We start from the raw sequence: 22829 nt of genomic DNA, 5'->3' as shown, positions 1-22829 counted from the left end.
TATGACTTACCCCTGTCATATATTTACTACTTTGTCTATGACTTACCCCTGGCATATATCTACTACTATATCTATGACTTACCCCTGGCATATATCTACTACTGTGTATATGACTTACTCCTAGCATATATCTGCTACAATGTCTATGACTGACCCCTGGCATATATGTACTTCTACGTCTATGACTTACCCCTGGCATATATCTACTACTATGTATATGACTGTCCCCTGGCATATATCTACTACTATATCTATGACTTACCTCTGGCATATATCTACTACTATGTATATGACTGTCCCCTGGCATATATCTATTACTATATCTATGACTTACATCTGGCATATATCTACTACTACGTCTATGACTTACCCCTCGCATATATCTACTTCTATGTTTATAATTTACCCTGGCATATATCTACTAGAGTGTTTTTGACTTATCCCTGACATATATCTACAACTATATCTATGACTTACCCTTGGCATATATCTACTATTGAGTATATGACTTACCCCTAGCATATATCTGCCACTATGGTTATGACTGACCCCTGGCATATATCTACTACTATGTATATGACTTACCCCTGGCATATATCTACTACTATGTCTATGACTTTCCCCTGGCATATATCTATTACTATATCTATGACTTACATCTGGCATATATCTACTACTACGTCTATGACTTACCCCTGGCATATATCTATTTCTATGTTTATGACTTACCCTGGTATATATCTACTACTGCGTTTTTGACTTATCCCTGACATATATCTAGAATTATGTCTATGACTTACCCCTAGCATATATCTACTACTATGTCTATGACTTACCCCTGGTATATATCTACTAGTGCGTCTATACCTTACTCCTGACATGTAGACTCTACTATGTCTATCACTTACCCCTGTCATATATTTACTACTTTTTCTATGGCTTACCCCTGACATATATCTACTACAATGACTGTGACTTACCCCCAGCATATATCTACTGCTATCACTATGACTTACCCTGGCATATATCTACTACTATGTTTATGACTTACCCTGGCATATATCTGCTAGAGCGTCTTTGACTTATCCCTGACATATATCTACAACTATGTCTATAACTTACCCCTGGTATATAACTACTTCTGTGTCTATGACTTACCCCTGGCATATATTCCATAAAGATACAGATCTCACTTGTACTAGATGAGTAGCCATAATATTGGACAATTCTCTCATGTTGAAGGTTCTGTAACATAGACATCTCATTCTTTAATGCACTTTCCTCCTGAAGAAGAAATATGTCCATTTTAATGCCAAGACTGTTTGCTAACTTTTTCATGCTAAAACAATAGAACCACCTTCAAATTTATTCCTTTAATGTTTAAAATATTAAAAATACAAACAATCACCAGGTCCTCAGTCGAATTATTAGTTCTAAAGATCGTAAGGGGTGATGAAAACATCCGCGTCTCTTGAATATCCCTGTAATTTTAATTCATAAATACATTCTATATTGGCTTTCAAACATGGACGAAAATTAGTGTTGTATAAGCTGCAATAACAATGGGTTTGTTACTTGGACTTGTTGTTCTTATATTAATTCAGTCTGCTAGGATTTCAGAAATTGTTTAAAGAAGTGCAAGAACTTCATTGGCTTAAAAATGAAAAAGTTAATAGGAAAATTTTTAAGGAAGTTTCACTGATTTTGCATGAAACCAAGATTTCTGACACCATTGTAATAAGAGAACCGCATTGCGGGTGCAGACGGTCATCTGATTTTTTGTCTCTGTATGATAGAAATATTGACCTGCCCGTAATTTTCCCCTTGCAAGTTCAAACGGAGCCATTGTTCTTGCAGAAAGCAATGCAAAGTGACGGTACTTGCTGTACAGTGTCTGCTTTTAATGGTGAAAAATTGCTCCAAGTTTTAAAGCAATAGTTTTGACCGTAAAGGAGAAAAGCTTGCCTAAACAAAAAACTTAACCAAGAAATCTAATATTTTCTAAGTCCAAAAGGAGCCATTATTCTTGCAAAAAGCAGGATGGTGTTATTTTTCTTGCTGTACAGAGTTAGCTTTTGATGGTGAACAAGTGTGGTAAATTTTAAAGCAATAAATTTGATAGTTTAAGAGAAACGCTGATCTAAACACAAAACTTAACCAAAAAATCTGAAGTCCAAATGGATCATAATTCTTGCCAAAAATATAATGGAGTTATGTTTCTTGCTGTACAGAGTCGGCTTATGATGGTAAACAAGTTTTGCAAGTTATAAAGCAATATCATTAATAGTTTAGGAGAAAAGTTAACCACAACATAAAACTTAACCAAGAAATCTTATACGCTGTATGTTAGTCCAAAACGGGTCATAATTCTTGCAAAAAGCATAACAGAGTTATATCTCTAGCTGTACAGAGTCAGCTTATGATGGTAAACAAGTTTTGCAAATTGTAAAGCAATAGTTATAATAGTTTAGGAGAAACGTTGACCACAACATGATACTTAACTAAGAAATCTGATATTGTCTATGTCCAAAAAGGGCCATAATTCTTGGGGTAAAAATGGAGTCTTGTTTCTTGCTTTACAGACTCAACTTGTGATGGTGAATAAGTGTTGCAAGATGTAAAGCAATAGCTTTGATAGTTTAGGAGAAAAGCTGACCTGAACATAAAACTTAACCAGGCAACGCCAACGCCGACGCCCATCAAGTGATGACTCCTTTTTTCACAAAAAAAAAACCAACAGAGAAACTAATGAAATAATTTAAAAGTATAATCATTACCTTTGAAACCTTAGCATTTTGACTGTGCAGTTTCACCTTTTTTACAGCTAGGTCTCGACCAGTATCTTTATCAAAACAAAGAAATACTTCACCAAATGCACCTCTCCCTAACCTGCCACCTAACGCCAAGTTTGAAGGACATGTGGGTTCTGTTTAATAAACATTGAATATAAATATCAGTATACCATTGAAATGTACATAAAAAGCAGATTTTAGAGACAATTTGAAGTATAAAATTTAATGAACCGCAGAAAAATCTGCATTAAGTATCAAACCTTGTTTCTTCCTGTTCTTTTCAAATTTTCAAAGTAGTTGATTTGTCAGTTTTATATGTATGGGACACTTTATCTGAATAAAATCTGTTGTTTGTTTTTTGTAAATAGCTAACAGATTCTCTATATGATGTAGAATATAACTGCAGAGCATATAAACTCACATCTCTTGTCAACAGCCACAGAGAATATTTCACTTCTTCACCCGAACAAAAAACAAGGTTTGAATCCCAGGACAGTTCTATGTTTCAGATGATGTTTGATATACACCATTGAATCTATATTTTGAGCAGAATGGTTCAGATATTCTACTCACAACTTAGCCAGATGCTAAATTGGCTGGCTTTTGAAGCCTCGGAAATTAAATACCATTCCGGCAGGTAATGATTCATCCCATTCCAAATTCTGTTGCCATAGTGACGGTATCCATACTTTACTTCTAACTGTTAGTTGACTCATTAGTCCTAAGAGATCATATATGAATGAAGATTCCTCGTGTAACTATCTTTTCGTCATAGGCACCAGACTTCTCTTACAACTTTTTCTTTTCGCAAATGTTATAATGTCGCTTTCATTCTTCTATACCATTCCGGAGGACTTTGGTAGCTCTGCACAATATTCTCTGCTCTCGACATTTCATATAAAATATAGTAACTTGATGCCCAACACCTTAGATTAAACCGAGCTCTCTTGAAAATGTTCCTGCTTGAATGTTACACTGGTTTTTGTAATAAACGATGATCACGTGACACCAAACAGCATGGATTTAAACGGTAAGTCCTGGTCCGATCGTCAGGATCGTTCAGCCAAAAGAATCTTGAGACTTCACAATTGTCTATGTTCAGTCCAGCTTCAAAAACACTTTCTCTATGTCAGTCGTGACAGCAAACAGTGAATCTTAAAACGCATAGCTGGAGTACTTTGGAGAAAAATCATTCAAGCTTGCTGACTGTTGTGAACTTCTGCAGCTACAGTCATATACAATCCTTACAGGTGTTGTTGCTGAACCTGTTTCAAACTGAAGATGGGGAGTGTAATGTAGTTTTTGGGGGGCGCGCTGCATCGTTTGGCACTTCAATAAATCCGAGTCGTTCTTGTTCTGCTTTGAATTCTCTTTATTTCCTTGGTTCTGCCTGTAGTCTGTTAACTGTTTTTCGTGTTCGTGATCTGGATATGATTTCAAGGTGACCACTGCGAGTCGCATAATATATAGGGTAAAGTCCACTTTTGTCTTTGATATCGAGTTCTTTGCAATATTTGAGAATGCTATTTTCACTATCTGTTTGCCGTTTTTCACATGCAAAATGCAAACCCATGTATTTATTTTCTTTATTTACGTATCCGTATTGTATGCCACATTTGATGGGAGCAATAACTGCATGTTCTTTTCCCTGCTGTATGATCAAACGAGTACTATGTTCTACATATTCAACGTTTTCACACTTTTTGCGTAGATACTGTCAGATGTCTTGTGTTAATGTTGTTGTATCCGAGCAAGTATTATCATGTCGTTTGTAGCCTTTGCCTCGTAGTGAAACAAATCATCTAATAAAATTAGATTGTCGTATTTTATTGCAAGTATCACGGACAAATACAGCTCTGCGTTGAAGGCGTCTTCGTCAGGGCCTCTATGCATTTTTTCACATGCATCAACACTTCCTAAGCGTGTGGTCCCCATTTTCCTGAGAACTAGCAGCACTTTTCCTATTTTGAGCTTCTCTATTTTGTCCATCATGACTGTTGTCTGTACTGTTGCATTATGTTCGCAGAGTCTGTATATGCACGAAACCACTCATCGGCAATGTCAGTCATACCTTTTTTTTTCAAATGATGTATGAGGCTAGTCGAGATTCAGTTGACCTTATCTTTTTTCTAAAAATAAATCCTTTGCATTTGTACCAACCTCTGCTTGTACAGGGGCTGAAAGTATATCGCCATGTGCATTTGACTCAACAATAAACATGTTGCAGAGCTTTTTAATTTTCAAAGGCTGCATGTACAAGAGAACCTTCAATTTGTACGTATTTTACGTCCAGAAAACCCTATCAAGTACAAACTTAGCTGAGCAAATTTGTATGGTTCAACGACGAATGCGTTGTCATTTTTCGTTTCTGTCATTAAATACTTCATAGCGAATTTGAAGTCACAGCATTCAAACACTGCCCTCGGATTTATTTTTTAATTACACAATGCCTACTACATCTGCTATTATCCTGTGTTTGAATGTATAAACTCTACTATCTTTACCGAAATATTCAAAGTCATTTCGGTGATTTCTTAAGCTTTGTCGTAATTTGTTTAAGTTATATGTCTGCAATTGCAACGTGTCTAATGAGTTGGTTATCTTTGGAATTGCATTCATGGTTGGTCTGGATCCCTAATTTTCAGTTGAAGGAAGAAGGCTGAGAATGTAATATCTGCGTCGATACCAAAAACATACGAACATTGTCACATATATATCTATTAGGCTCCCGGAAAAAATGCGTCCTTTGGCAAAGAGATCCTTTTTCGAGCAAAAATGTCGTACGCACTCAGGAAAACCAAGAGCTAAAACACTTTCTGTGTAAATATCAAAGTGTTTCGAGCATTCTTCATTTTCTATTTCATTTCTTTCTTTTCCCGCAACTTCTAAGTGCTTTTTAAGAATTTCTTTCATTTCTTCCTTTTCAAGTTTAAGGGTTTGAACAGTCTCCTCTTGTCTAAGCAAAGGATAATACGTATTATCTACTGCTTCATTCATAATGTAACTGCGACATGTTATACTAATACTAACTGGCATTTCTTCTGTCAGAGAAACCATTTCGTTAAAAGTATTTCTCTAATTTCTAGATTGATCTAAATCAATCACACAGGTGCCAAATATATCATCAATGATAACCACGTCATAGTGTTTGAGGTCAATTTCTCTCCAGTTTTTGTATGAGCTCACATTCCAAACTCTTTTACGGTTATCGAGGTAACATAAAAGCATTTTTGCCATAATTGTCTTACCTTCATCAGCATTTCCCTTCATAATGACAATTTTGTTCGTTAAAAACTTTCCTTCTGCTGCTTTGAATGCGTTTGTTTCAATGAATCGTTGTTTTTATTTTTCTCTCATTTTCAAATTTTTTTCGCATCAGAGACATATCTAAGAAATTAAAAAGTGCATACAACATGCGAATAAATATTATTAGTTTTACATTAATTTAGTTTCATTACCTGTAATGAACAGACTCAGTAGAACCGAGTTTGCTATTGTTTTACTCGGTTGCAACGTATGCTTTCTAAAGCTTACATTAACTATCACAGCAACAGTCTTCAAATGTCGTAACTTCTGTCTCCGTTCTTGTACTCAGTATTTTAAACATTTTCTGGTCCTTTTTATCACGGAGTCCATTTATGTATCTATACTAAACAGATACGTTTAGGGGGGCGGTATGGGTGTTGCAATATTTATTACCCGTTGTGAATAGTCTCAATAAAGATTTTCATGTTGTTGGGTTTTATGCTTACGAAGGAACTGCTTATTAATTTTTTCACGTTTAAAATTTCAGGCACGATTGAAAGCACTAAGCATGTGTTACATATGTTACTCAATTTATTGTTCTATTTCGTCGTTATGACCAATCTATTCTTAACTTTCAAAAACATTATCAGAGGTCAACATAAACTAGTTATTATTACAATGTTTTGCTGCCCGTTCGATATTCAAAGGGATATTATCATCGCCTCTACAATTTTAAAGAATAAATAATTTACGAGACACATTGGCTGGAAAGAAATCAAAAGCTTTATATTTTGATGGCTTCTTGATTTTCCATCGAATAGTATAATATATGAAAAACTATAGTATTAACATATATCTAGTAATAAAATTACTATATTTCATATAAACATTTGTAAGAAATATATTAGTCACATAATCATTTTGTAGACCAACAGATTAGTTTAGAGGAAAACTTGTGCACATATTGCATAAACTTTTGCAGTAAATGCTGTTTGAATTTATTTTTTCTATAAACTGAACCCCTTACCTGGTTTAACTGGCATATCTGAAATGAAATTGAAATTGTTTACAAGAACAATCGGTAACACTGTTCATACATAGCGTGTATACATAATACTGGTGTCAGTATAGAATCATCTTTTATCAGTAAAACCCTGAACTAGATATGACTATGATTATTCATAACAACTTAGCTCTAGGCATTACTATACGAATATATGCAAGCATATGTATCCTGCATATGCGAAAGAGCAAGGTGGCCAAAGTGCAGTAGGGAATTCTGCATTGTCCTCTTCTTTAAAACGGAAGTTATTTCAATATTTATTTTAATTTCGTAACAATGAGATCATGACGATAAAATAACGTAAGACTCGTGAGAATTAAAATTGGGCTTTTAAAATTATTTTTGGTACCCTTTCCTACAAGACGTCCACACAAAACTTTTTTCCTACTGACAAGTATTGCTTTGTCTGTCGTGATATAACATTGACCTGTACAACATGACAATTTTATTTCTTACAATACTCTAGAATTCAGGGTTTTGCTTTTCAAAATTTTCCGGCGGACGACCTCCGTACCCGCCACCACCCCGTCACACAAAGAAAAATAAATACTTAAAATAGCATGATCATTTTTGTAGCAAATGTGTCTCAAAAACAAACCAAAAAATAATAAGGTAAATAACCATACTTATACGAGCTTAAAAGTTAAAAGCCTCTATTATGTAGAATTTATAAATATATGTTGTTCCTAAGAGTATCGTTTTATGTCAATTATTTTAAACGCTCGTTAAGCGTTGATATATGAATAGTTTTCTCTCTTAAATCTCACTTGAAAGCATGTTTTGGCGTTTAAAATATCAACCCGTACCCTCATCGTCTACAGAACACCCTCTTCCACACCTTGCCTATCACACTCCAATGTTAAAAACTTTCCTATGTCATTGTCCTGAATGTGAAGTTAATTCAGAATTAAAAATAAACCATCATCTCGGTTGCTAGCAGACGTAAGTATTTAACAAGTTTACTGATATTCAAATGTATGTATTTTCTCGTAAGATAAGTTGACAGAATTACCACCAAGTGTACCGTTAATATCGGAACTCTCCTGGACAATAGATTTCATCATTTCATGGTCCATTTCCTCCCATCTTTGAAGTTCAGTCTTGAACTGTTCTTTCTTGGGTTTGAGTTCTTCCTCTCGTTGATTGTCCAGAGCCTCGTTTCTTATTTCGTTAATACGAATATTCAGGTTTGGAACGTTGTATGTACGTTGAAGCCTGTATATTACCTAAGAAAATGAAATACTTATTATATTTTTATTTATTAGATTTACCTTAATTTTATGTTTTACTTAATACATCTGGTATTTTAGTGCTAATGTTACAGCTTTTCTTAGCGGGGATTGTATTTACATTGTGTTATCTAACGGGTTTAAGCCCCCAGTTTCCTTTGTACAGGTATTTTTCTCAGCTGGCATGTGGTATTTTACATCACGTTTGGATCGCAATTCTTGAAATACGTTTATACCTCCCAAACAACTGGACACAACATGACTGTATGAATGTATCTCTCATTTTTGCATGTTCTACAAACTTTGAGTAATAGTTCTATGGCCATCTAACTTTATATTGCAGCTTTAATTGTTCTACTTGGGCTTTTAGATACAGATTACTTATTCAGTGCCAATTTTGAATTTATTCAATTAATTTCCTAGTGTTAGGATAACGTCATGAGCGCCTGAATCTCATTCTGTGTTATTATTTACTAGGGGTCGATTTTGATATCCTACAGTCAGAATAATTTGTATTTTGATGTATTGCTTACGTAACACACAAACACAGATAGTGCATGACTCAATCTCCATTCTATTATTGCTATAGTTATATTTGATTTCTTGTTAATAACTGATTTTGGTCATTTATGGACAATTTGGGTTAAATACAGTGATATTTGCATTATGATATATTCGATAGGAAAAAGAAACCAACTATTAGTTAGAGCAAGTATGTAATACGTAATATGTTCGAACTGGGACCAATCAGAAACAAAATCTATAAATAGCACTTATCAAAACCGAACATCCAGGAGTCAGGGCATTTCATACTGAGCTGAAGCTTCAATTAAGAGGACGTAGGCTGAACGCGATGGGACTCGTATGTTGTTGATTTAAAAAACAATGTCTGAAGCGAACTTCAGCAAAAAGACCAGTCAAGTAAAGCTTTCAAGCATACAGAAGTTTGAGCTGATTATGATCAGTTGAAGGTTGTTTATTTGAATAATCTAGTGAATTACCAGATTCCTGAAACTATCCGGCCCATGACTGAAATCATTCACGAATCGATTGTACACGAATCATGTAGGCGGGGTAGTCAGAGAAACAAAATATAATATATGAGATATATTGTCAAATCAGCTCTATGTTTAAACTTATGACTCTCTACATAATTTGTCTGCTAGTCTAAGACATAGGCGACTGGACCCATTTCATTGCTCAAGATACTAAAGGCGTAGGCATTTCCCTGGGTAATATAACTCTACCCTGACACTTGCACACAGTCTGATAATTCTGTATAGGATAAATGTTACAATTTCGTTATTATTATCAACATGTATGGCTCAAAGGCATAAGACTAGTAATTGTAATGTCATTATGATTATTCTGTGCTATGAATTTACTAATGCTGGGATAAACTCTGGTCAAAGGCACATATTAATGATAATTATGGTGGAATTATTAGACAAGAGCGATAAACATATTCAGATGATAAAAAAAAAAAAAATAGAATGTGTCTGTAGGACACAGGGTGTGCCCCCATTGGTACATTTGTCACAAATAATGGGCAATAATTCAAATGTTTGCAGTGTTAATGGGGTTTAGCTTAAACATACATTTTATGAAAAGGATTCATTATTCTAGGCCATATTTTTGAGCTATGAGCATCACGAACAAATAATCAACTATTTTGGCTATTTTAAGGGGCATAACTATGTAATAAGCACAAAGATTTTCAAGAAGAATGCCAAGTGAGAAAGGTCACATCATGATAAAGATTCGAGCAAGGTTTCATGAATTTACATTAAAATAATTTTTAGTTAGACACAAAATTCGGTAAAAATGTGCATTTTTTACTTTTTCAGGGGCCATAAGCTTAAAAATAGGGGGTGGAGCCGGCCAGAATATAGACGGACGGTGTGCATGTTTATTATCATGATAAAGACTTATGCAAGTTTTCAACCCTTTATATTAAATACTTTTTGAGCTAGGTGCGTCACAAGGTGAAAATGTGAATTTTTGACTATTTCAACGGCCATAACATTGACAATAGGGGGTGGAGACAGACAAACAATAGGTTGTGCGTAGGTTCATATCATGACAAAGACTCATACAAGGTTTAATCAATCTATATAAAATACTTTTTGAGCTAGGTACGTCACAAGGTGAAAATGTGCATTTTTGACTATTTCTGGGGCCATAACTCTTAAAATAGGAGGCGGGCCAGACAAAAGGTATGATATGCACAAGTTCATATCATGATAAAGACTCATACAAGGTTTAATCAATTTATATGAAATACTTTTTGAGCTAGGCGCGTCAAAATGTGAAAATGGGCATTTTGTCTATTTCAGGGGCCAAAACTCTTAAAATAGGGGACAAACCAAAATGAATAATAGGAGGTGCGCAAGTTCATATCATGATTAAGACTCATGCAACGTTTCATGAATCTATATCAAATACTTTTTGAGCTAGGCGTGTCACAAGGTGAAAATGTGCATTTTTGACTATTTCAGGGGCAATAACTCAATTATCAATTGATATCAAATACTTTTTTAGCTAGGCGCGTCACGAACTTCGGACGGACGGAAGCACGGACGGACGGACGCCCGCACACACGGACAAGACCAAATGTATATGCCCCCACCACTCATGGGAGGCACAACAATACAATGATTCTTGTTTCTTTGTTTAGTATCAAACGAATATTGTTTCAGGACTTAGTACACTCAAATTTACTAATTTAAGTTACAATGGAATCTTAAATGCCAATATTTTTTTCCATATTCACGTCTGAACTTCATAATGGTTTTGGGACGTCATAATTGACACCATTTTAATGTATGCTGTTTCTTTAAACAGTTGAAAGAAGGTGATATTTTCATTTTTATTTCACTTATGTCATATTGAAAAGTGAATTACTTACGGAATTAAATGATAATTAGTTTTGCATTGAAAAATATGTACTCGTTCTTCCGCAAAATAACATGACTTGATGACTTACTGACCGTTCCAAGGCGGTGCCCCTATTTTCAACTGGTTGTTTTTTGTTTTGTCTGTCTTGTCACCAAGAAATTGTTACAACAGGGTTACCTTTATCATAAGCTTTTAGTAAATTTTACTACAGATCTTCTGAACTGTTAGAAAAATACAATACGGCCCTTAAAACACTTTTAAAACTTAGACTTACACACCCGGAATACTATGGAGATGTAGTTTATAAAATTCGAAAGATTAAACATAACCCTTATTTTAATCAATTTTTTGGTAAAATTGGGAAAAGTGTTTATCAAAAGAGGATACGATGCGAAAATCTTGAAGCACAGTGCATGTTTAGTGACTGACCCCTCTACAGTTAATTGCTACGCTTTCCTATTTGATGGTGCGATGACTAATAAAGTATAGGACTCCATGATGCTTTTCTCATAAATCCTACATACAACGGAGGGAGGGAGTTGATTTTTGTCTTACAGTTTCTTTAGTCGTGTCCTTAAAAGTAAGGCTCTTTTTGCTCTTACGTCAGACAAGTTGTTGAATACATTTGTGTAATTGTACCTTAAATTTACCTTAATTTTATGTTTTACTTTATTTTTCTGTTACTTTGGCACCAATGTTAGAGCCTTTCTCAGCGGGGATTTTATTTCCATTGTGTTGTTTAACTTGTTGAAGATAGGATAAGTGCGAGGTTGGCATGCCCTTAACACGTTTAACCCCCAGTTTCTTTAAATTAGGTTACTGACCGTTCCAAGTCGGTGCCCCTATTTTCAACTGGTTGTTTTGTCTGTCTTGTATTGTCTGTTGCGTATGTTTTCTTGTTTGTTGTAAGCGTTTTTCCTCCGCCCCACTCCCTCTATTGCCCTTTCTTTTCCCTTGTATTTACGTTACTTTTTTCTCCCCTCCCCCTTTACTTTTAGTAAGTTTTAGTGGCTCCCCTTTGTTTTGGCAGCCGAATCCCAAGACGGTACTTGATTGTTTTTCCTACGTGTGTGAGTGCGTTTGTATGTTTGAGAGTCTATAACAGTGCCCTACTGTTTTTTTTTTTGTGTGTTGCTTATTCGTTTTTCTATGTTATTTAGTTGATCGTAATTGTGTATTTATCTTTAGTACACGAGTACCTGCGCCATTGTGGTTATGTTGTAGTGCAACTGTTTTTAATGAATATGACATTCCCTTGTATAGTCTTCCTTATTCAACTTTTCCCTTCGGATTCCTCTTCCCCCCCCCCCCCCCCCCCTCAACCCCCCCCCCCCCCCCCATTTTATCCCTAGCCGTTTCCTTCCCCTACATCAATATTTAGCATAATTTAATATGTACTTATGTACTTGTTGGATGTTTGAAGCAACCCGTCTGAAAATTTTTTTTTATTATTACAGCTTCTTTTTGTTGTTGGCAAATGCGTGGCTCTGGGCTGTGTTTTTGGTGCTCTGTGCTTCCGAGAAATCTACCCTTACCATTTATCTTTGGTAAAAATCACACAATATCTGCACAATTTGTGCACATCCCTCGACCTATAAATATTGCATATCATATTGATTTCAAAATTCTTAACGATTCGAAAGTGTCCTACTACCATGCATTTCTATAATGTGGGTTTTAATCTTTATGGATATGTTTCTTGGAAAAAGAGAATTTCAACAAGTTTTAATCTATTTATTTATTTATTTATTTGGGTATTACGGCGCACCAACACAGTATAGGTTATATGGCACCAGACTGGGCTTTTGGTTTCATATCTCATTTACATCGAAATAAAAACATGTGGTATTGAATCAAAATGTGCATACCTGCTGGAATCACAGAGTTACAGCAAAACCAAGTGTTAAGACTATATTAGTCACCTCTTACGATCATGCAAGGATAAGGCAGTGGTTCAAATTCTTTTCATACACATATCGTCCCAGAACCACATGGGGCTAATCGGTATTAAATGCATATGTAACGGAAAATACATATAATTATAAAACTTACTTCTGTTATGTCATTCCATAAGTCATTAAATGTATTTTCAGTAAAAGCAGTCTTGGTATTCGAAACTCTGTGAACGAACTGTAATAGAATATGAATTAAAAAGATTTAGTTCGATTGCAGATATTTAGTTCTTATTAGGTATGTGAATCGATAAACATATTTTTATTGCGCGTGTGGCTGATTTGCTCTAGGGCTATAATGCCTTTTTGACTTTTACAGACGCTGATGTCGGTCACTGTTTTTATATTTTGGTTGTCAAATGAAAAACAAATAACTTAAAAGTTTGCAACTGATATAAAATGTACCCTTTGAGTTTCGTCATGTTTATGCTCTACATTACACAACATCAGTAGGCTGCATAGATGTGTTAAGAAGACAGAAACATTTTTAAAAGCTTTAGTGTAAGATATCAAGTAAGCATGTCAACTTTCTCGATTTAAATTTAAATTAATTTGGAAAAAAAATGCATTTTTCTATATCTTGTGTGTCTATCATATTATAGTGTACTACAAAAAATGGATCAACTTGTCTGTGGTATCTATAAGTGATCGAATAATTGTTGCGCGCCATGTGACAATAATTGTTGTTCTGGCCTGTTAAAGAGTTCCGCATTGGATGAACTCAAGGCCATCTCACCATTTCAAGGGCTCCAAATATAATGTTAAAAATTCAAACCAAATTGTGTGGCGTCATTTCACTTGATGGTGTAACCGATATTCTAATTAATGACATTACTATAAATAAACCAATATACTATCCGAACATTAAATGACAATATTTCAAACGTTTGCCACGTGGACAACTAAAACAGTAAGTTCTTCATGAGCCTCCAGAGATATTTTGCAATATAATAATCATTTTTGTATTAAAAATACCTTATTTCTATATTCTCTTATACGAACTAAGTCAGCTACATCGGATAAGTCATTAGGTGGTAGTGTGTCAAGTTTCTTCTGCCATGTTTTGCTCTCGCGAAAAGAAGGACAGATGTTCCTCAGCAGGAATGTTAGAAGCATCATGTCAAATCCATCAGCCGACGAAGCTGCTGAATTATTCGGGAACATCACGTCGAATTGACTTTTGCTGATAAGGTTTAGTCTTCTTCCTCTGTTGTTAATTAAACTTCTACTATGTGACAAAAACGCCTGCACTGTACCGTATGTATTCTCAGCTTCAGTGGTAAGAATTGTACGATACATATGGCCGCCTACATCAATTATAAGTGACAGGATCCTGTACGTATAATGCCGCCTATCCGTCTGAACCGCCATTTTTGACTATGCGTGCAGCTGCAATTACAAATTAAGGATAAAAAGATACTAAGACTTAAGCATATTAGAGATACACTAGTTGACTTACAGTGACAGAAAACGCTAGATATACTTTCCATTATCTAAAATGTTTAGGTTGTTCAATACAATGAGTGATATTCCATGTCGCGTGTAAAGTATTTTGTTTTAGCAAACAAGAAACATACAAGTCATAGATAACAAAAAAGCAACATTTGTATGCGCAGTTTTATATCTAAGTTTGACAAAACTACTTGCCTTGAAGAACACTAAATGCGCAAACACTCCTTTAATGTCAGCGGTTGTTTGCAGGGAAAGAAGGCCTATTTGATACTGTTTCATTTAATCATTCCGGAGCACTTTGGTTGTGAGATGGCATCTGCAATGAGAACGATCCCAGTAAGCTTCACCGTAACTTTAAATTCAGTTAAAATATAATACTATAAACTAACAATATGTATGAATCGTGCACTGACAAAACAATTACCGGATGTAATTAGATTTATATTTTCACGGAAAACTATGTTAATATACTTAAAAGTGGTTAACCAAATTTTGATCAAGTAACGGACCTGTCAGTTCATAACTTTAATTTTTGTGTTTAGTTTGCGCTTAATACAAGTAAAATTTTCATTAGGGTATCTTTCCAATTTGATTTTCCTATCTTGAATGTCCAACCAAGATGTAGCTATTTTACCATAGGTCTAAATTTGATAAACATACTTTGCCTAAGGAAAGATATAAATATAACATTTTTAACAGACCTGCATTAACATGAAATTCAATACAAATTCAAATTTGAAAATTATTATTACTTCCCTCTGTCTATTTTGGTTGGTTGTGCAACAGAGATAGTTCGGAAATAAATGAATTCAGAAGCTACAGGCAGTTTTTCAAAACTTGTATTTTTGTTCAGATTGTCACAATGTCCCGATATATTTCAGATATAAATGTAAAACTTCAAATTATATTGAAATAAAAGAATAACTCTCCTTTTAAAATAATGAAGAAGGATTATTACATGTTGTATTTTTTCTAAAAAAATCAGTTAACGTACATTGCCATATATAAATCTCTTACAGATTTCAAAAGCAAAAGTGTCATCAAATGTTGTTTAAATGTGGTTGAACGCCTTTTTTAAAATAAATCATTTTCACAAGAAACAATATTGTTTTTTTACAAGCTAAAGTCGTACTTCATTTCATCCCTAACCATTAACCAATAAAAATATTTTACTTCCTTTTTCGATTTCAAGGAAAATTAAATATCATACCCGTTCTAGAAATCTGCAGAAACGTACATGTTCAAGGAATATTCAAATATTTTTGAGGAAATACGAGCAGATCTATGACTTATATTTAGGGTTTCAGAAATCTGCATATCTACTGGTATCGCATTGGGCTACCAATATTTTTGTCTGGTAGCCCAAACATTTTAGTTTATTTGGCAATGACCGTTTTGGGTTATTGCCAAACAACTGTATACTACAGTCTACAGTTGTGATGGAATGCTTTAATGAATATAGGGTTTCGTAATTCTAGCCGTATGCATATGTTGTTATAAAATGTGTTCTTTAAAATTACAATTATTATCAAACATCTTTTTCTAATTTTTCTCATTTCGTTTCTTAATTTTAAAAGGTAAAACTATTGAAACTTGGACTTCTTCTTCCTTTCATTATTGCAACATGACAATCATAAAAGATAAGCCAATCACTTTGTATAAACTTATAGATCTAAAATCATTTTAAGTCGACAAATAATTCAGTCTGATTCTTAACATCTTTTGATAAGCAGTTAAATAAAAGGACTACAGCACGTAAAGTACGTCTCTCACTTTTTTGGCACTGTGTAATCGCTTATCCGAATTTAAGTTTGTCCGAAATCCTGTATAAATTCTGTTATTGAACGTGCTCATGTTTGCATCTGTGCAAGTATAGAAATTGAAAAGCGTATAAAGTAAATGATATATACGTGTAGTATTGGACTTTTTAAATAAACCACTAACACAAAACATTTGGTTACAAACAAATGTACCTAACAAATTTCTATATCCCTTCTTAAAACAAATAGAAAATGGATGAATATATCAATGAATATATTTACCCATAAGTGAATTGTTTGCATTTGTTATAAAGAATTGTTACACCTTCTACTATAGACCAATAGAAAGAGTCTAATGATTCAAACATAGTTTAATATTTGCAATGGTTGTGTGACAAAGCCTACAGAAACTTGCTGAAAATAATTTCAAATAACAACTACGATACAAACAGTTAACAAAGTGCAAAAGTGACTCTTAAAGCTTTTCCTGCAAGCTATCACTAAACGAATATGTCACAAATGTCAACCTTTACACACAAAACAACGACCGTTTTAAGTATTTTTCTTCGCAGTTTCAAAAACCTACTTACCCTGAAAAGCAAGTAAAATAGACTTATCTACCTATATTTTGGATGAGGCCTTGTTTCAGCTCAATGTTATCATGATAAGATGCAGTCAGAGTAATATGCAATTAAAGGTAAATCAAATGTACTGTAGAGATTTACGCATGTACTCCCTTAAAATGACAAGAGAAACGTAACCCTGTATTCAGCATGCACAAATAAAAGCTAGGATGTAAAGTGTAGTTTCGTTTTGGTGAGTGACTTAGGGCCATCATGAACTTCATTTTAGTTTCTTAATACAATCGTTATGTTTGGCAAATGGTCAGAGTTAGATATCAATTACCAAGTTCTTTTTTGTTAAGCTTTCTATGATGATAGGTTTCAAAATGTTGTACATGTATCGTCTAAATATAACAAACTACAGTCGAGTCCACTTAATACGAACTCGCTTGATACGAATTTTCGGCAATAACGAACAAAACCCGGATTCCCCGGCTGAGTCCTTCTATTTCTTTGTAAAATTATTTCGGTAATAGCGAACTCGCTTCATACGAATTTTCGGGAGATACGAACACATTTTGGAAGTCCCAATGAGCTAAATGTTACAAGTTTCCATTTTTTGATACGAACTAATTTTAGATGTCGGCGGCCATTGTTTTGCTTTGCTTGATCTTTTAACAGTTTGAATCTGTACAGTGCAGATATTTAGCCGAAGGGATTATCACCTATAATCGATAAATACATAATAAAAAGCTTAACACTATATATGCAGTTATTTTATTCATCACAATCGAGTTCAAGTAATAATGTCTTTAGAAAATGAGCGATAATCACTGTCATTTGTACACCTGTCCATGAAAATATAATTTCATTGTACGTTTTAGGGCCATGTAGTGTACTTTAAGTATCAAAAATGGCTACGACGAAGTCTGGAATAAAAAGAATATATACATTTTACGTGTTTAAGTATGAAATTTGTTGACTTATTTCATTGTTAACTGAATACACCCACTAGATCAGTTAAAACTACTAATGAACATGTATTCACTACTGTATTTTTATTTATCGGAAGCTATTCACCGGCGATATCGGTGATATTGCCCAACTTGCTCGGGCAAATTATCCGATAGTGATACATTCGTTAATACGAATTTCGTTTGATACAAACATATTTCCCAGGTCCCAAAGAGTTCGTATAAAGCGAGTTTGACTGTATTATTTAAAAGTTAAATAGCTTCAATCAAATATGCTTTGACTGCATTTTATGAATTTTTATTTCGTTATTTCGTTTTGGAATTAAAAACATGTTACCGAAAGTTTCATACGGCAAACGAATATCATTTTACATTTTGTATGGTACATGAAATGTGCTAAAAGTTGAAGACTATGCTAATTATGCAGTTCCTAAATCAAGTACTCTTCTGTCATTTTTCGTTGGGCCCTTTGTGGTGTTTCTCTTGATACTCTGTCTATTGAAACGTCATCAAGTGCATGCGAATATTGTTCTTAAGGTATTTTTTTATAATTATTTACACGAACATTTACATAATGGGTGTTTTTCATATTGTGCCTTTTGTAACTATTTCGAGTCTTAGAGATTAGTCTGCTAGGTAAAACTTCTATTTTTACTGTCATATTATTTTGAAACAAGGAGGGAGTTAAGAGTGAAATTTGATGTGTACAACTGACACACAAATGCTAAAGGTATTTCTAAGAGACCATGCTCCTTCATTTTATTAAATTTGGGAGACATTTTTATTTTAATGTCTAGTGACCCCTGAAAATGGTGCCCCATTTCAAGAATTTGGGAGATGACCTTAAAAATGGTGCTACAGATCAAGTTTGATGAAGATCCATCAAGCGGCTCATGCGAAGAAATTATTTAACTACCTATAAAGACCAGTAAAAGGGTCCTAACGCCCCAATTTGAGCAAAATAGATAGATGGTGGGATATAATAATGATGCTAAGGTCCAAGTTTGATTAAGATCCATTCATAAAAAGAATCGTAAAAAAGATTGAAAACAGTGAAAAGGACCTCATTATAAAGCTACAGACCATGTTTGATGAAGATTCATAAGGCAGTTCATGAGAATAGGCCATTTAAAGGTTTTTCTATGTATAGCTGTAGCTGCCATTTAAATAAGCAAAGCTGATATGTTTGAACAATCTTGACAAAGGACCTTTCTAGGATGCAACTGACCAAGTTTGGTGCTGTTCTGACAAGTAGCTTCAGTGGAGACGTCATTCGTAAAAAACGTGTCGAAGGACGGACGACGGACGATGGGCGATCATAATAGCTCACCCCGAGCACATTGTGCTTAAGTGAGCTAAACTACAAACTTAAAGTAAGCACTATTTATTTCAAATAATACGTGCAGTTAACTGAATCAAATTTCATTATCTGAAAACAAATTGTATAAGATCATTATTTTGAAATTAAAATATTAAAGCTATAAAATTATCCTTCTAAAACTTGTTGAGGAAATAAAGACACTGGCGTAAAATACGATAAAATAAAAACACTGAGATATGCCAGTTGTTGCTCTCTGAAAGTTTCAAAATTTTAAAGTAAGACGTCCTTCAGAAAGCTCTGTCTCTTACTGGCCTCCTTGTATATTTATACAGACAACAAGCAAAATAATCAATATGTCGGCAATAGTGAAAACGAAAAACGAATAGTAAATTATATTAGCTTGTTGTACTGCTAAATTTTGCAGATAATACGTTTAAGCGTTACACTGCAGCTTCGTTGATGATTACAGGTAATTATCTGTTTATTGAGCGGAATTATATGCATCAGATTAAAATACATATCCAAATGTAGTCCAAATTTTTCTTTTTATTAGAGATACTAAGTGTGTTTACTTAACTGAGAGAACATTATCTGATAAAATGTGATGTATATGTTCAATAAAATTTTAAGGTACGGTTATAATATAAATCAATGTTATATATCGATAAGTGCTAGGTTGAGGCATAGACCAGAGTTGTAAAAATGTAAATATTTTCATGTAAGACATAGAAGAAAGCTTCTTCAAGAAATAGAACGATATGGCAATTGTTTTAAAATCAAAAAAGTTTAGGGTAAGATGTATAATGATAATCGGTAACTTCGATCATGTTTGCTGTTATCATATCATGTGAATGTGGCAATCTCCGATTAGTACTGGAAACTTTAAGAATGTCGAAATTATGGACGAGAATATGAAATTGCACGGAAATTGTCGATGGTCATTACGGGCTACTACGGTAATTTTAGAAACTTTACATATCATTTTAATTTTGAGTTGTTATTTATCAGTTATTCGGTAACATAGTTAAATTAGTTCGTGCAAAGTTGCGAACTAATTCCATTTTCGTAAAAGGCACACTATTACACAAAATTAACAGGCAAATATCATAGTTTGGAAAAATCATTAAAAACCTTGGCAGAAGAAATAAAAGGTATTTTATATAATTTTGAAAAGCCAATATCAGCACGAAAGCATAACATATGAAATCAATACTTACCTATTGTGAGTGCAACTCTTCCAAATTTTGAAATAATCCCCTATATAATTATTATTTTAACAACAGTTACTCTTACTTTTTGAACACCTTTTAACGTGAAGCAGTAAACAATTAATAGTACATAGCATAATTATTGATACAACCATAAACTAAAGTCAAATCACAGTAATAAAACTTATTTTACCAAAGTCGTATTTATATGTCCGTCATACACACGCAAAACGAGTCATATGTCACACGGGTAAGTTGAACTTCCTTCTACACTTTCCTAGAATTAAAGCGTCATCTCTTAGTCACAATTCATAGAATACAGACCTGACACATTTATGAGAAATGCGTTTATTAATTTTCTTTTCATTTCTTTATAACATGAACAGAAATTATAAACATTTCACTTTTACAACAGCTAGAATTTAAAACGGGTTCTATTTTTTAATATTTTGTTTCAGAAATTTTGTACGCCCATTTAAAAACGGGACGAATGATGTTATGGCATTTTCCATCCGTCCGTCTATTTGTCAACATTTTCAAAGTTCTGACTCTTAAGTCTAATAGCTGCAAATTTCAAACTTAACGTGATAATTGAGCACCACATGAAGAGGATATTTGTCCTTTGGGAGGCCGATAGGTTAAAGATCTTGATGATTGTTGACTTTTACCGCTTTAAGTACGAAACCTCTTTTGGATGTAAAAACGTTCTTGTGAGGAAGCTAACCAGCTAGCTTATGAAAGGTCTGTGGTTTTACTGAGCTGAAATAATGACGAGAGGTGGCCTTGGGTCTTCATTCATAATGGAAAGCTGGAAAGTCGCCATACTATCTATAATTGTGTTTCTGTGACGTTAAAACAGAAAACAAGAGGAATGTCACTGAGACTGAAAATTGAAAATGGTTTCTGGACTTTAAGTAATAAAATTTAATAGCTACAAACTTTCAAACTTTACAGAATTACTTAGTAACACTGGTTTCCAGACTCTACATGATACAATGTAATAGCTATTGCTTTCAAAGTATACATTATGTATAAGTGTCACTAGAGAACGACGTGTATTGGTTTTTTGGGCCGACTGCTTAAAGATTAAATACACAGGGACCTTGCTTTACTTTTTTATTTTCATGTTTTCGTTTCCAGAAGTATGATAGCTGAATGTTGAAAAATTAACACAATGACTAAGTACCTCCTCAACAAGAACCCCAGTGATGTATGGGTCAGTGGCTCACAGGTAGAAGGTTTTTTTTTTCATTTTTATTGCATTTTTTTATTTTCAGTTCCTTGAAATTGATTATTATCATCCCCCATCTCCATCCCTCAAACCAAACCCGCACACACATATACAGCATGTAACATAAGATATGATACTGCATTTAGTATGCCCATAATATCTATCATGACTTTATAATTGTATGTACTCACACAAAACTGCTCTGCAAATTGATATTAAGCATATACACACTAATGTTTCAATATTGAAGATATTCAACAGTTATGAAAAAGCGTAATTTAACGGAATATGCTCCAAATTAAAGTTACTTTTCTCAAATCAGGGTGTTCACTGACCTGGTCTGACCTAAAGAGATGCCTGCAAATACACATCTGCATTAACAGCAGATTGATAAATAATGCTAAATCTCGGGAACAGGGAGATGCGATGCTTCACAACAGACACATGTACGTTTCAGAGTTAGCGAAAAAGAACGTCATATTTAAGCATATTTGGTAAAATCGTACATTTTTGAAAATGATGAAAATATTCAATACTGAAGTTAAATATAAATATGCTATTGAATATATTAAATACTGAAAGTCAAATATAAATAAAATGTATGCTTTATATCAAATTAATTTTAAAGTATGCATGAGAACTCTGTCTCAAAATATATAACATTTATTACACTCTATCTCAAACGATATTGCATTTGAAATGTGAATAGGACATATGGGCATACAAATGGTATCATATATCATGGAAAACCCAGTGTATCCCCTCCACCATCTCCGTCTGATTTTTACTCTAAGTTCCGTTTCCTGTTTTGAAAAGAAAAAGATAATTCTAATGTTCAGGTTCTTGTGTTTCTCGATTATAAAATAGAAAAACTGGATACTCTACAGGTCGCTCAACACGATAAAAAAGAAAATGTTGCAGGCTCGATTTGAATGAGCCAGTTCATGGATGTTAGTGGACATGCATGCTACCGTACACGACCTCTAGCCCCATGTTAGATCAGTTTATTGCTTCAGGTTCCCCAATTTGCTTTTTTGATCCCCCCACTTTTCCAAACCAGTCAGTTTAATGTCATGGAAACTTACCTAACCTTTCCGGCTGTTTCTGAAAAATGAGTTTATATAGGATTTGTATTTAATT

The 22829-nt window shown here is 34.0% G+C and overlaps 1 protein-coding gene across 7 annotated transcripts in view; it reads right to left on the bottom strand.

The window, feature by feature from the left end:
- LOC123544408 (mitogen-activated protein kinase kinase kinase 2-like) overlaps positions 1-22829 on the bottom strand; it is a 61832-nt gene that overhangs the window by 19133 nt on the left and 19870 nt on the right. For 2 of the 7 annotated variants that reach the window (XM_053529597.1, XM_053529598.1), the window contains exons 2-9: positions 20652-20735; positions 14828-14948; positions 14156-14569; positions 13281-13358; positions 8114-8327; positions 7066-7083; positions 2778-2926; positions 1123-1284 (exon numbers count right to left, since the gene is read on the bottom strand). In XM_053529597.1, coding sequence (XP_053385572.1) covers positions 1123-1284; positions 2778-2926; positions 7066-7083; positions 8114-8327; positions 13281-13358; positions 14156-14551 — 1017 coding nt within the window. In that variant the 5' untranslated portion in view covers positions 14552-14569; positions 14828-14948; positions 20652-20735. Of the gene's footprint in view, positions 1-1122; positions 1285-2777; positions 2927-7065; positions 7084-8113; positions 8328-13280; positions 13359-14155; positions 14570-14827; positions 14949-20467; positions 20630-20651; positions 20736-22829 lie in introns of those variants that run through there. The other 5 variants (XM_053529594.1, XM_053529596.1, XM_053529595.1 and 2 more) reach the window with 4 other exon arrangements.

The sequence above is a fragment of the Mercenaria mercenaria genome, chromosome 18, assembly GCF_021730395.1.
Source record: "Mercenaria mercenaria strain notata chromosome 18, MADL_Memer_1, whole genome shotgun sequence".
NCBI classification, from domain to species: domain Eukaryota; kingdom Metazoa; phylum Mollusca; class Bivalvia; order Venerida; family Veneridae; genus Mercenaria; species Mercenaria mercenaria.
Note: the sequence above shows the minus strand (reverse complement) of the source record. Positions and strands in the feature narration are given on the sequence as shown.